This window comes from Lepidochelys olivacea (genome assembly GCF_965140295.1).
Source record: "Lepidochelys olivacea isolate rLepOli2 genome assembly, chromosome: 11".
Taxonomy (NCBI): domain Eukaryota; kingdom Metazoa; phylum Chordata; order Testudines; family Cheloniidae; genus Lepidochelys; species Lepidochelys olivacea.
In genome coordinates this window covers 53,808,315-53,822,991 of record NC_140421.1, presented here as the reverse complement: position 1 = coordinate 53,822,991, position 14,677 = coordinate 53,808,315, and the positions used below count along the sequence as shown (strand labels likewise).

General features: G+C 42.7%; 1 protein-coding gene across 1 annotated transcript; it reads left to right on the top strand.

The window, feature by feature from the left end:
• Nucleotides 1-13,752, top strand: CAVIN2 (caveolae associated protein 2). The gene is made up of 2 exons (XM_084643374.1): nt 1-672; nt 11,051-13,752. Exons 1-2 carry the CDS (start codon nt 217-219, stop codon nt 11,840-11,842), a joined length of 1,248 nt encoding a protein of 415 aa, XP_084499500.1. The 5' UTR covers nt 1-216; the 3' UTR covers nt 11,843-13,752.
• The last annotated feature ends 925 nt before the right edge of the window (nt 13,753-14,677 follow it).

Sequence of the window (14,677 nt, the reverse complement as noted above, 5' to 3'; positions counted from 1 at the left end):
CCGGGATTGGTTTCCTCGCTGGGGAGGGGACTCGGAAGCGGGTGTGTGTCGCCCAAAGTTGAGCGGAGCCCGGCGTTGGCGGACTCTCGCCTCCCACTGGGTGGGGAGCGGGGGAGCCTTTAAGAGAGGCTGGCAGCGCGGCGGGCAGACCGCGTCCAGCGGCGCGTCCCCACCAGGAAGGAGCGCGGCAGAGCAGGCCGCCCGGGGCCCCCCGCCATGGGCGAGGATGGGGCGCAGGCCGAGAGGAGCGGCGCCCACGCTCCGCCGAGCCCCAGCCCGGAGCCCTCGGGCGGCCCCAGCCCGCTGCCTGCAGCGCCGGGCGAGGCGATCCGGGAGGGCTCGCAGGTGAACGCCCTCACCGTGCTCACGCTGCTGGACAAGCTGGTGACCATGCTGGACTCGGTGCAGGAGAAGCAGCTCAGGATGGAGCAGCGGCAGATCGAGCTGGAGGGCTCGGTGAAGGGCATCCAGGGCGGCCTGAGCAAGCTGTGCAAGCACCACACCTCCACCGGCAACGCGGTCGGCAAGCTGCTGGAGAAGTCGCGCCAGGTCAGCGCGCACACCCGCGAGGTGCGGGAGCGCATGGAGCGCCAGTGCGCGCAGGTCCGGCGGCTGGAGAACAACCACGCGCAGCTGCTGCGCCGCAACCGCTTCAAGGTGCTCATCTTCCAGGTGAGTCCGGCGCGGCGGGCTGGACCCTGCTGCCCCGGCCCGAGGGGGTGCCTGGCGCCCGCCGTCCTCTCCCTCTCGCCCCGGGGGCAGGCGGTTGGAGGCGCTCAGCCACCTCCGCTCTTTCTCCCATAGCCACTCCGGCCAGGGCTGGTGGAGAGCCCAGTGCCTTCATCTACCCTGGGGCCGCGGAAAAGGCGAGGCCCGCTCCAGCGGCGGGGCCCGCTCCAGCGGCGGGGCCTCTCACCCCCGCTCCCGCTGTGCGGCGGCGATTAGTTCCCTTCGCTCCCTGCTGAGAAATGTCACGCACGGCGCTGTACAGAACTTCTCAACTCCTCGCCCTTGTGCGAGGCATGGGCTTGCCCCCAGCCATGCCTTTGCCAGACGCTTCAGAGCTGCAGGTGCGCCCCCCCCCCCCCGGGAGAACACCCTACTGAATTAAATGTGTGTAACCTGTGCAGTTTCCCTTGGAGCTACCTGCATTGGCCAGGGCAGTGCTGCCCAAGGATGGCTCTTAGGAGAGACTTGGTTTTCTCATGGAAATACACTGTTCATCTCAATCTTCCTAGGGCCACACACAAAGAATGCTCAGATTCATCATCTGTAGAACACAAGTCCTTTTTACATGGATACAAATACTTTCCAGACCCGTGCTGTGGTGAACTATGCTCACTTCCCTTGTACAAAACATGCACTGGTCGTCCCCCCCCGGCGCAATATATATTCTCTATCACTACTATCGGTGCTTAACTAGCAAGAACACTCCGATTCACTGGCCCATGAAAGTAGGGGGCTCTTTATACATTTTGCATCTCTGTGCCACACCTAACACAAGTCACAGATTCATTACCATTCTGCAATACCGCTACGTTATCATGCATACACACATTTTCCACTTCAGAATTACTAGCACCTCCGCAGCGTGGGCACACATTCATGGCCAATAAGTCCCTGTATTTTAGCATGGACAGTTTGTAACTTTTATGCATGCAACAGTTCTTAAGAGAGCATGCACAGAAAACTCTGCATTTCACCAACCAGTTTATGTTGGCTTCCCCCCAGGAAGGGGAAGGAATCCATTGCTGCTGTTATGGTTTCATTGCAGCACAAGAGGAGCTAGTGGAAACTTTCAGAGAGAGCGCATAATTCAATCGTTAACTCTTTGAGGTCACAACTGGGAAAAAGTAACCTTTCCGTTTTGATCAAGGAAGTAGAATACTTAGAATATTAAGAGTTCTTGTTGCCCTCGACAAAATGCCAACTTTGATTTTTAGGTTGACCCCAGCATATTCCGCAATCTATTAAAAACACAGTTGTAAAACTCAGCTTTCTGTTTGTCAGCCTTTCGGTGGTATGAACGAACAGTTTGCATATTTTCTCCTTTTTAAGCAATGATGTGGATTGTACACAACATGAATTTTAACCAAGTACGGGACGTGCCTTTTACGTCTAAAAAGTGTCATTGAAATTTTGTTTCAGGAAAATCCGATTTGACTTCAGCTAGTTAAATGCTGAAGTGTAAATTTATCTTTTATGCTGTTAAATATCATGTTAGATTATATATTCCACTTTCATATATATACTTTTTTTTTAATCAGGGTAGTACTAGATTTAAAGATTTGGCAGGCTTAATTAATCTACAGCCCATTCCCTTAGGAAAGACCCCACCTTGCTGCTTATTATTCTCTTGAAGCTATAAGTTAGTATTTTAAAGACAGATGAGGAAGAGATCATGGCACATATAGACATATATGGTCTTTTCCACCTCAAAAGCAACTAAAAAGCTGACCATGTACCAGATGTATTAAAAGAGATGCAGTACCTGGGTTTTTAAAAAGAATTTCAGATATTTTATCGAAATTTAAAATAGTACTATTTCAGGGATCAGATACCAAAAGATGGGTTTGAGATACAGAATTTAGATTTTAAACCTTTAAATTTGGGGTGGGGTTCGCTCTAAAGTTTTGATTTGATCCAGATGTTTATTATTATTTATATTACAGTAGCATCCAGAGATCTGTCAGAATCAGGGCATCATTATGCTAGGGGCTATACAATTTTTTTCAAAAAACAGACATCCTTTTCTCTAAAGAATGTGCATTGTAGGATTATGAAAAGACACAACAGGTGGAAGAAACAGACAAAAGGACGGAGTAAGGGTGAGATACTGGCTCAGTTCACTTCTTGTCTTGCTGTGCGCTGCTGGTAGGGCTTTTTAGGCATCATGGTAAAAGTTAGTCTTGAGGGATTTGAAGGAGGACAAGCCGGTGGCTGAAGAGAAATATTTGCCAAATCAAATCCTCTGAAAAGTTCAGGAACCTTCAAAGTGGAGGTTTTGGCCTGGGCCTTTCTTTAATACCAGGTTCCAAAATGCATGATTGGTCACAAAAGCAAACCAAACAATGTAGCCCCATTTTTGTGAGTGACTGCAGAAGGAAATTCACCTTGTACAGTTCCATCACTCAAAGAGATACTTTCGTACAGAAGGGTGTTGTCCTAAATCTCTCTACGGATTCAGAGGACCTGACTCTCCTCTCACTTACGTGAACCAACCCATAGTTGACCCCAGTGTAAATCAGTGGAGCTAACCTGCTGTAAAGCTGGTGTAAATAATAGGAGAATCAAGCCTAAGGCCCTTATTTAGCAAAGAAAAAAAATCACATTTAACTTCAGTAAATGTATTGCCAAGAGAACAGAGAGACAAGGTAGGTGAGGTGATATCTTTTATTGGATCAGCTTCTACTGATGGAAGGGACAAGTTTTTGAGTTTCGCAGAGCTCTTCTTCAGGTCTGGGGATTGTAACTAGGGTGAATAAGCTAAATACAAGTTAGTACAAATGCTTAAGCATAAGGAGTTCACACATGCTTCAGAGAGACCATTTAGTTTAAACTGAAGTGGGCAATTGAGGGTTAGATTGATAAGCATACAGGGCACTCCATATCTGACCTCTCAATCCCCATCCTCAAAGGAAACCTGCACACCACCTTCAAAAGACAAGTTTGGAAACAAATTCATAGACGCTAGAATTGTGCTAGATACTAAAATCCATGGACTAAGCAGAGACACTGGTCTTATGGTTCATTACAAGAACTTGTTACGCACTCTGCTGCCTGCTCACTTTTAGTTGCCCACTTTATTTTAAGTGGTCTTCTACAGCATGCATGAACCTCTGGTGCCTAACCATCTGGCCTGAGGTTAGCTCGGACACTCTGGTTACCTTCCCCAGATCAGAGAAAGTGCTCTATGAAACCTGAAAGCTTGACCCTTCCAAAACAGAAGTTGGTCCAATAAAAGATATTACCTCACCCACCTTGTCTCTTTCTCTCGTCCTGGGAGCAACATAGACACAACAACATTGCTAAGAGATTGCAATACTACTTGTCAGTAACACAAACCAGCTATTAAAGAGAAACTTGGGTGTCTTGTGGACTGAAGTCCCAGACAAAGGTCTTCTGGCCTGTCACATTTGAGTGGCTGGTGTGAAAGAGCTGTTTGGAGAGGTTGGAATTCTCTCCCAGGAGTGAAGATGGGAGGGGCTGGGATTTTCCACCCCCAGAGGCTGCGCTGTTCTCTTTCCCAGCTTGTACTCTGCTCAAGGGAGCACACTGACCACACCCTGGCAAGGATCCCAAATGTTGGTCATGATGCTTTTCTGTTGCCTTACTTTCCTTCTGCATAAGCCTGCTAATAACTGTTACCTGGCTTCAGATCTCCCCAAAAGCTGTATGGTGTCTTTAAGAGACATTTAATATGGAAAAGACCTATTAGTCCTCTAGAGCAGGGGTGGGCAAACTTTGTATGGAGGGCCAGTTAGGGGAGTCTGCCTCCCCAAACAGCCAGGCATGGCCCAGCCCCTGGCCCTTATTTCCCCACCCCCAGCCCCCGGGACTCCTGCCCCATCCAACCCCCCTTGTTCCCTGATGGCCCCCTCGGGACCCCTGCCCCATCCATCCCCCCACCACCACCACTCCCTGTACCCTGACTGCCCCCCTGCCCCATCTGACCCCTCCTCTCATTCCTGACTGCCCCCTGCCACCCCATCCAACCCCCCTCAACTGCACCCCCAGGACCCCTGTCCCCATTCAACTCCCCTGTTCCCCAACCCCTATCCACACCCGCGCCCCCTGACAACCCCCCACCAAACTCCCCTGACCTCTATCCAACCTCCCCGCTCCCTGCCTCCTTATCGCACTGCCTGGAGCACCGGTGACTGGCGGCATGACAGCGCTGCCCGGCTGGAGCCAGCTATGCCACCGCGTAGCACAGAGCACCGGGTCAGGCTGGGGTCTGCAGCTGCACTGCCCCAGGAGCTCGCAGCCCTGCCGCCCACAGCATTGCGCCAGCGGTGCAGTGAACTGTGGCCCCCGGGGGGCGGGGGGAGACAGTGGGAGAGGAGCTGGGGGCTAGCCTCCCGGGCCAGGAGCTCAGGCAGGAGGGTCCCATGGGCCGTAGTTTGCCCACCTCTGATCTAGACTGTCCCCCCAGGAAAAGAATTAAACACAGGAAAAAGCTCAAAAGGATGGATGGATGGATTTGTGTACGACACTGGGCAGGGACCTCTGGGCGAAAGAAGCAACTGCTGCTATGATACAGTATTAATATCAGATTTGTTTTGAAAATGGAATTTGGATAAAGGGCAATTTTGTTTAGTTTAGGTTTTATTTTCTGCCACTTAAAAACAAATTTAACTTTCATGCTGTGCGTATCTCATTAAGGACTCTGTCTCCTGTTTTAGAAAAACAACTTCATGTGAAAATAAAAGCAAAGATTAGGGACTCAATTCTGAATTTGAGTTTGCTCCCTATTGTTGCTTTAACAGGAGCATTGGGTGTGTAAGGAAGACATGATTGAGCTCAGGGTTTGTATTTTCGGAGGACAGGCTGTGAGTTGTTTGCATTGGATTTCCCTCAATGTATACACTCAATATGAAAACACAGTGAGAAAACTATCAATTTGCATATTTTGTATTCAAATGTTTAGGGGTTTTTTCTCCCGAGACGTCCTGTATTGTTCCTAGTTTGCATATTTCTTTAATTGATGCCATATTTTAATGTTGTCACATCTAAACATGTAAGGCTTTAAAAATAATTACAAATACCATAAGTGGTGCAGCAGTCTAAAACACTGAAGTGACTGTTTTTAAATCCTTGTTAAGCTTTGGCATTGTTCCTGTCTGTTTTGTTGCAACCGCATGACCAGCACAATTTTGGACTGCATGGATTCAGAACAAATTTTATGCGGTCACACATATATTAAGACAGAGTGAAGGGGGGTGATATAGTAAAATCCAAAATAAAGAGGAATACAGACTAGTGTTTCAATAAAAATCTCTCATTTACTACTGGATGGGACAGAAAAATATGCTAAATTATAGCTAGGAGTCAGTAAAGTGGTATTCAGGCCCCTTCTAGGCACTGCAGTTAGTGAATATCTGATCCTGAAATGAAGTGAGCAGAGAAAGCCACAGGAAATTAACTGTGTTTGCATTTTGTTGCATCAACCAGCATAACAAACAGCCTTTTGAAAAAGCATCTTCATCTTCAAAAGTAAAGAAAAAAAGAAAATGGGAAAGTAAGCGAGCTATGGCTGATGTGCTGAAAACTATTAACTTATTAGAGAATTTGCCTCTACAGCGTCCTGTTTGGTACTGTGCCCACATCCATTTACAAACTCAGGGCTTGTCTACACTACCGCGCGGGGTCGATCTAAGATACACAACTTCAGTTACGTGAATAGCATAGCTGAAGTCAACGTACTTAGATCTACTTACCGCGGTGTCTTCACTGCAGTGAGTCGACAGCTGACGCTCTCCTTTCAACTCTGCTTGCACTCCTCATTTTGGTGGAGTACCAGAGTCTATGGGAGAGCGCTCAGCAGTTGATTTATCGTGTCAGACATGATAAATCAACTCCCGTTGGATCAATCGCTGCCTGCTGAGCCAGCGGGTAGTGTAGACAAGCTCTTAAAGAGCAGGTGTGGTCTGAGAAAAAGTGGAGGGAGTTAAGGCTGTTCTGAGCAGTAGTAAACGTACTCGACAGAAATCTGCTCTGCATTTGGCAAAACATTCATTTAGAATATTAGATGGTTAAGCATCTAACGGCCCTCTGAAAAATAACAAGGGAGGGAGGCTTGAGAAAAGTTTTTCTGTATGTGACATGTCCTTTTATTACATAGTCTACTCTAGATGTAGCCAGTTAAATGCTCCTATCTTCCCCAACACAGCGGTTGCAGAGATGTTTGTCTTCAGTGGTGATTCTAGCCATTCCAGGGGTAGGTGATTTAAAAAAAAATTCTCACTGTTTGTTATAAATACTCACTCATAGTTCAATTTTTATAGTACGTTATGAATGTGAGGCCTTTCCATAGCTTTTACTACAGAGGAGAAGTATATATCCCCATAAACAAGAGCCCCCGAAACGACTGCGTAAAACCTCTATGCTGACCAAGGACCTGATCTTGCAGAAACTACTCAGGTCAAATTCCTGTTGACGTCAGTGGGAGTTCCACACCCACGGAGCACTTGCAGGATTGTGTCCCAGCTGATGACATTAGAAACAGAATACAGAAAGGCTGCTCCTTAGTTGTGTACAGTAATGACTAATCTGGAAAAATGCAAGCCTTGTTTTAGCTTTCTAAAGGTGGGGGATGAAGGAAGATATATTATGATCCCATCTCAGAATTGGTTAGCATATTTCTCCTGGTTTTGATCTAGTCCAAGAGATCAGATGCTTAAATTTTATCTGGAAAAATTAATAGATGGTACTTACATGCTGGAGTTTTAAAGTGAACTACAGTCCTGCAACCTACCTAGCACAACCAAACATAACATAATGGAATTCAGAAGGACTTCTGGGTAGACTGCAGTCAAAGTTCCTGATACCGCATTTAACATGCTCATAGTAATGATTTTTAAAACAGTATTAGCAACAAAGCAGATTTCATTCTAGAGATTTTATTCTATTATAATTTCCATTTTTGTTGTAACTGCTATCTAAGGATCCCATAATGCTTTACAACCATGAATGAGCCAAGTCTCAACACCCACTGAGAGACGAAAATACTTCCATTTTACAGGTGGAAAAATTGAGGCACAAAGGTTGATTTACACATGAAATCGGTGACAGTGGTGCGAATACAAGCCAGACTTCCTGATTCCCACACTTGTGCTTCAGCCACAAGTACATCCCACCTCTGTAACTTTAAATGAATAATTAGCTGATTATTATGGAGCATTATAGAGGTTATGAATTTTTATCTGTACTGAAAACTGGATGTTCCAGCCTCCCCACAAATGTATTTTAATATTAAAATAAAATGTTTATAGTAATGTTTTTAGAATTTGCAGTACTTCAATTTAACAGTTTAGAAGTGTCACTGAATTGACCTTGAACTGAGCAGTGTTGGTTCATCTCTGGATCAGACTCCGTATATGATCAATTTCATGTGAAACCATTTTGCTATATTAAGATCCCACTCATCTTTCCTCAGACGGAATTCCCAATAAAGTCAAAGGGAGTTCTATCTGAGTAAGGATGGCAGGATTTGGGCCTTTTATTTCATATAGTTCAGCTGTTAAAGCAAATCTTAATAAATCCTAATCAATGTAATTTACAAGTGATTACAAGGTTTCAGACCATCTGTTCTATTCATTCTTATGCTTGAATATTGGATCATACAGAATTGTACACAAATTCTAATTGTCCAGATTTGGAAAGAATCTGGACAGTTAGGCCAGTAAACTTGTATACTTGATGCCTTATACTTGATTCTGCAAATAGTTGTATTGGGGTCAAATGAGCAATTGTGTCTGCTCATATAGTCCATATTTCAGTAATCAAATTGGAGAACATTATAAATATTTTAATTGCAGTAAGGGCTTTTTTGGATCGTTAAAGCTGCTGTGATAAATAGTTGCTTTCTGGTCACCGTAAACCAAGTTAAAAATCACAAGACTATACCGTGCCCATTTACTTACAGTACTCAGCACCAGAACAAAATCTTTATATGTAAACATGCAGCAAGGGTGACAGTTTTATTAGGATTCCACTGTGGGAAAGGTACAGAGCATTTTGGGAGCGTCATTTGTCCAAGTTTATTATTTATTGTTAGTTCAAGGTCAATAGAATTTTAAAACGTACAAATATCTCAAAAGTGTCTTCTATCCTTTTTCTTTTGTAACCTTGAAGAATATTCCTCACACACCAAGCACACTTGTTTAAAATTCTGTTCATAGGCGTATGGATAATTTGTTTCCAGGAAGGCTCTGTAGTGGACTAGCAGCAAAGGAATGTGACTTTTTATTTTAAAAAACCAAGCCGCATACAAAATGTAGTTTGGTGTTTGCAGTGCATTCATCCAGTCATTCCTGTGCAGCCTCACCAGAAATCTTAACCCCAGAGACCATTTTCTCTAGGGATCACACCCTGTGCTAATGAACAGAGGTTTTGAATTGCATATGGTATTTTTTCCCTTAAATGTTGTCTCTAGCCCACTAAGGACAGACCTGAGGCCATCACATCTGGCACACAGCCCTTTCTATATCTAAAAGAGATGTTTTGAATTCTTTCCCCACAGTCTGTAGCTCTGAACGAGGTGACTGGGGTATCTCCTAAGCTTTGCCAAGTTAAAAATGATAAACTAAGTAATATGAATGCAGAACATGCAGCTATTACAAGGATAGGAAAAGAAATAAAGGAAGTATTGTAGGTTTGCTTGCTTTTCTGTCTTAGGACACAACCCTGCAGAAACTTACTACCTAATGTAGTGCTTACTACTAGGACATGTCCCCTTTGAACTCCTCATGGCTGCAAGCGCTGTACTCAGTAGTAACTATTTGCAGGAGGCGGCCCTTAATTTCCAGTTCCAGCTCTTTCCCCTGCTCAGTCTGCTCTTTATTTAGAGACTTCTGGAATACATCCCTCCCTGGCCTTTTTTGGTTCTAAAAAATAATATGCAGCTGTTGTCCACCTCAACTGCTTGATGCAAAGAATTACTGTTATTCCCTGGGGCATGGAACATTAGTCACCTTTCATTTTTGTATGATTTTTCACTTTCATTTTTTTTAGACATTTCATAGATGTGTTTAGTTTATATGTCCCATCCTCCATTATCCCCACCCCCCAAATAAAAAAGAAAATCAGTATCATTCCTTCGATCTTGGAAACGCAACATATTCTAATCATCTCGCGCTGGATCAGCTCTCCTACCATAAAACCCACAGGAGACGGAGAAGGGAAACCTGTGCAAAGTTCTTCAGAGTTTTTCCCATGATATTCCATCCAGGGAAAGGAGAGGCTGGGTTCTGACCCACCCAGAAAGGGTTTGGGGTTAGACTTCATACAGCTGCCTGAGGGATCTGCAGGAGGCCTGCGCTACCCCACGTGGAAACTCTGTGCACCCTCACTAGCTCTGGAGCACTTGTGGCTGCCCATAGGGCCTCCTTTAAAAGCCAAGCCTCTCCCCCTTCTGCTGTTTCCTCCTCTCCTCCCAGAGCTCAACCCTGCAGAGCACTGTTCCATCCAGAGGAAGCCGGGACATGGGCAGGGTGAGAGCAACGTGCCAAAGGTCTCATCCTTGTGTGAATCAAGGTGGTCAAAATCCAGCTCCATCAAACTGTTCCAGCAGTGTTCAAGCTACTGCAATCAAAGTTCAACAGAACTAAAAATATTGGACATATTGTCAGTGGCTGTAAAACTAACTGAAATCAATGAGGCTTAACCATTTACACCAACTAAGGATGTGGTCCGTTCTTTACAAACATACTTTACCAACTTTTAGCAACCTCTCAAACACAATTAATCCTACTTTCCATGCATATTGCACTTTTCCAGCTGAGGATCTCAAAACACATATTTTAAGGAAATAAGACTCGCTATACCTGTGTCATAGGTCAGCAGTATATCCCTATTTTATAGACAGGGAAACTGAAGCACAGAGAGGTTATATGACTTGCCTGAGGTCATGTGGTGAGTGTGACAGAACCAAGAATTGAACCCAAACTTCCCAGTGCTCAGTCTCATGCCTTAACCACAACCCTACCCTTTTTCTCTAGCATTAGATTTACAGCTTTGTAGTTAAACCCTTATTAGTAATATCTAATTTAAATGACAGAATAGGATTGATTCATATTCTAGATCTATATATTCTGAGCCCTCTGAAACTGGAATATCACAGTTGGCCCCTCATTTGCCTCAAGCTGTACAACGGAATGGCTGAGAGGGTTTTGAGTGGCTTCTTGCTGGCTAAATATACCAAAACAATAAAAAATGCTCAGCTTCCTTCATCTCATTGTAAAAAAACAATGTAACATTGTGCAAGGTTATGCTTTATCAAATTTGTGTCCTGTGAACTATGAAACTCAAATATTGTCCTCTCTTTCAGGAGGAAAATGAGATTCCTGCCAACGTGTTTGTGAAAGAACCAGTTCCCAGTATTACAGAAGGAAAGGAAGAGTCTGTGGATGAGAACAAAACTCTGGAAGAAACCTTGCATACAGTGGAGCTGTCGTCCGATGATGAAATGCCTCATGACGAAGATGGTCTGGATGACAGCGTAGAGGAAAAAATGGGAGAATCAAGAGCCGAGAAGATAAAAAGATCAAGCCTCAAGAAAGTGGACAGCCTCAAGAAAGCATTTTCTCGCCAAAATATCGAGAAAAAGATGAACAAGATCAGCACAAAAATTGTCTCAGTTGAACGACGGGAGAAGATTAAGAAATCGCTCACTCCACATCATCAGAAATCCTCATCCTCAAAAAGCTCCTCTTTCAAAGCGTCTCCCCTCACATTGAACATGAAGAAAGTCCATGAAGGAGAGACCCCTGCTGAAAATGAAGACAAACCAACAGAAACTACAAGCAGTGAGCAGGCAGTAAATGACGAGACCACCTCGTTTACTGAGGGGCTCTCAGATATCTCACCTCCAACTTCTCTAATTGAGGAAGGCAAAGCAATAGCTGATTCTCTAGAGAAAGAAAGCAGAGAAGGGGACGCGAAGATAAACAGCAACATTGAGCTCTCAATTGTTGAAGATGATGAAGAATATGGGACAGCACTAGAAGTTTCTAGCCAGAGACTGTATGATGAAAGAAACAAACCAACCAGTGGGGAAACAGAACAATCTGATGAAGAATCAACTCAAGCAGCTGTTCTCCAAATAGACCAAACTGCATAATAAATCTGAGCCGTCCTTTGTGTTCAGAAATGCAAAAAGGTTTAGTTAAGCGAAGAAGCAATGTATATTTCTGTTACACATACAACGTATCGGGTGACAACAATTAAGTTTGTTGTTTTCTATGCAGTGCTAATGTATTGCATAGTATTGAGATGCAGAGTGAACAAGGTCTACTATGCAGGCAACCTACAAGGTGCTCCACTCCTATACTAGGTCAAACAGCTGGTAATATTAATTTAGAGTTGCTGCAGTCAGTTGCAATTGGAGATATCAGGAAAAGAACCTGACCAGGGGAGGCAGGCTGGTCAGCTGGATTTTTAACTTAGATCAGGGAAGTGCTTGGATAGTAGTCAAGAAATATTTTTTTCCTCTTATTGCAGTATTTTGTAGCTGTGTAGTAGTTTTTATATAAACAATGTCACTGAACACTCTAGCTTAGCTTAGCATATCCGGGACATGGCAAGGCAAGGTAATAGACTCAGTAACTGTTGTATATACACATGTATATTTTATTTTGGGTATGGCTCCATTTTACATTCTGACTAGAAGAGCAGACTATGCAAAGGGTGAAATCCTGCCTCCTGAAATCAGTGGGAGTTTTGCCATTGAGTCAGTGGGGCCAGGATTTCACCCAGAGTCTTTTGTTAGTCATTTAATAGAAACAACTGTGTTTATATGGCAAAGGGAGTCATGGTTTTGTAATTCACAGCAGTTTATAGAAATAGATGACTTCAAGGATGAATGTGTAACTAGCTACAGTACTTACCGTGAGATATTAGGTAACGCTTGGCATGTTGGCAAAAATAGTGACAGACATAGAAGCAAGGGATGATATGATAGAAACTTAGAGGCAATATGATGAAAGAGCAGAAGGGGAGAATGTGAAAAAGAAAAGGAAAAAATCTCTACTGCCAGCATAAAGAATATACACTCAAATAACACAATTAAATTTCTACTTATTCCTTAGAGCAGTATATTTTCCATCTTTGCACCTGTACCTAAGAATATTTTGAAAATAGCATAACTTATCTATATAAAGACTTTCATATATGTAATGGTATACCTACAGAATAGTTACATAGTTACAGGGATGTAAGGACAATTTTTGTAAAAAGGTAAAGTTTTGTGTTTCTGGTCAGGATGTTGAAGGATAACAGTGTGTTGTGGTTTTAACTGTTTGCCAAAGAGGCCAATTTATACAAGCCATGGGGTTGGACTCTCCACTAATGTTACAACTTTCACATACAAAAATTACTACATATTCTCAAATTACAGGTTTCAAATTGAGAAAAGGCATTAAAAATGAGGGGTTAAAGAAATTTCATTCTCTTTGAATTTTCATTCCAGCTACTTATAAATGGAAAAAAAGAAAAGGCTAAAACCCGTAGTTGCCTTACATCCATGTTATTTTTATGCATTTTTGTTTTTCTGTTTCCTTTTGAATACTGAATGCTTGTTACATAACATTGCACTAACATGTTGCTTCCTTCCTTGTATTTAAAATTACAAATCATTTAAAGTTTTCTAAGAAAAAAATACACATTACAGTATGCTTACCAGAGATCACACGATGGACGTGAGCACTCTCTTGAACCAGTAAATCACGCTGGAAATTAGCCTGGAAGCATAGCGGATTTTAAAAAGACACTGTTAAAAGTTAAGCTCTTTATTATATAGTATCATACAAGAACTATCATCTGTAAGAAGAATGATGACATAAATCCATGCAGCTACATTATTTTGTATTAACTAAAATGTAACTCAGTTATTCAATACTTGTAACTAACTACAGATGTGATGAAGTAAATAAAAAAGAAATAATCAAACTAATACAACTATGTCAGTGTTTGGGCAACGAAATTTTAGAGGTTGGTAAAAACAAAATTAAAGACTAAACATTTACTACTTGAGTTTATGTCCCAATTACATTTATTTTTTGTTCCCTTGTTCTTATTTAGAAATCCAAGAACCATTTCTCAAATTTAACTCTTCAGATATCACCTTACCAGATTGCTAAAGCATCTGAATATTTTCAGACAGCTTGGTGAATTTGATAGTTCCATCTGCATTTTTATTGCATTGTACTAGACTTTTAATACTTTAAATACTCCTACAGGCATAATTGTATTGAACTGTACATTTTGTTTAGTCACACAGATAAATTTGTGTCTTCTAGAGTGCCACATAGCCTTACTAGACTTAATTTTACAGACAGGTCAAAGCATACATGTTTAACCTTTTATGGAACAATTGTCAACTTCTTGCAGCCATGAAATGCTAGCCAGGGAACCCAACAATGTCTGTTTTGTTCCTCCCTATAAGCTTTAATTCAGATAGTACTACTGAAAAAATTAGCAGTCAGACATGTTTTGTCATGTTTTACAGACACTGGACTTAATTACATGCTTGGTGTTCTAAGAGCTTTAAAACCCCCTACAATAGGAACTGCAGGTGTTCAAAATCAGCCCAATAGAGAATTAGTACAAATAATTACTTTAAGAAACATTGTATGCACACGGATTAGTTTTAGGGCCAGAATTTAACTTATTTCTAAGATTATATATTTATACATTTACAAGGACTAACAGGTCTGTAATCCTAGCAACATAAAATTATCTTTGTATAAAATTCATAAGTTTATTCTGTTGTCTGCTATCTGCTGTACTGCATCCCATAACAGAGAGAAATTCCTTTGTTCCAAGCTATCTTAAAGTCCCTTTCTGTCTTTGAGTTCCATGACTCCTGAAAATGAATATTAGTCCCTATAATATACTTTCATGGCCAAATGTCTGCAGTGGCAGCATGATATTTTTTCCAAAAAAAAAAAAAACCCCA

What these genes read in the sequence shown, in the direction of transcription:
- CAVIN2 (XM_084643374.1), top strand. Translation starts at nt 217, where the DNA reads ATGGGCGAGGATGGGGCGCAGGCCGAGAGGAGCGGCGCCCACGCTCCG. An exon ending in TCAAGGTGCTCATCTTCCAG is followed by an intron (nt 673 to 11,050) that starts GTGAGTCCGGCG and finishes CCTCTCTTTCAG; the next exon opens with GAGGAAAATGAGATTCCTGC.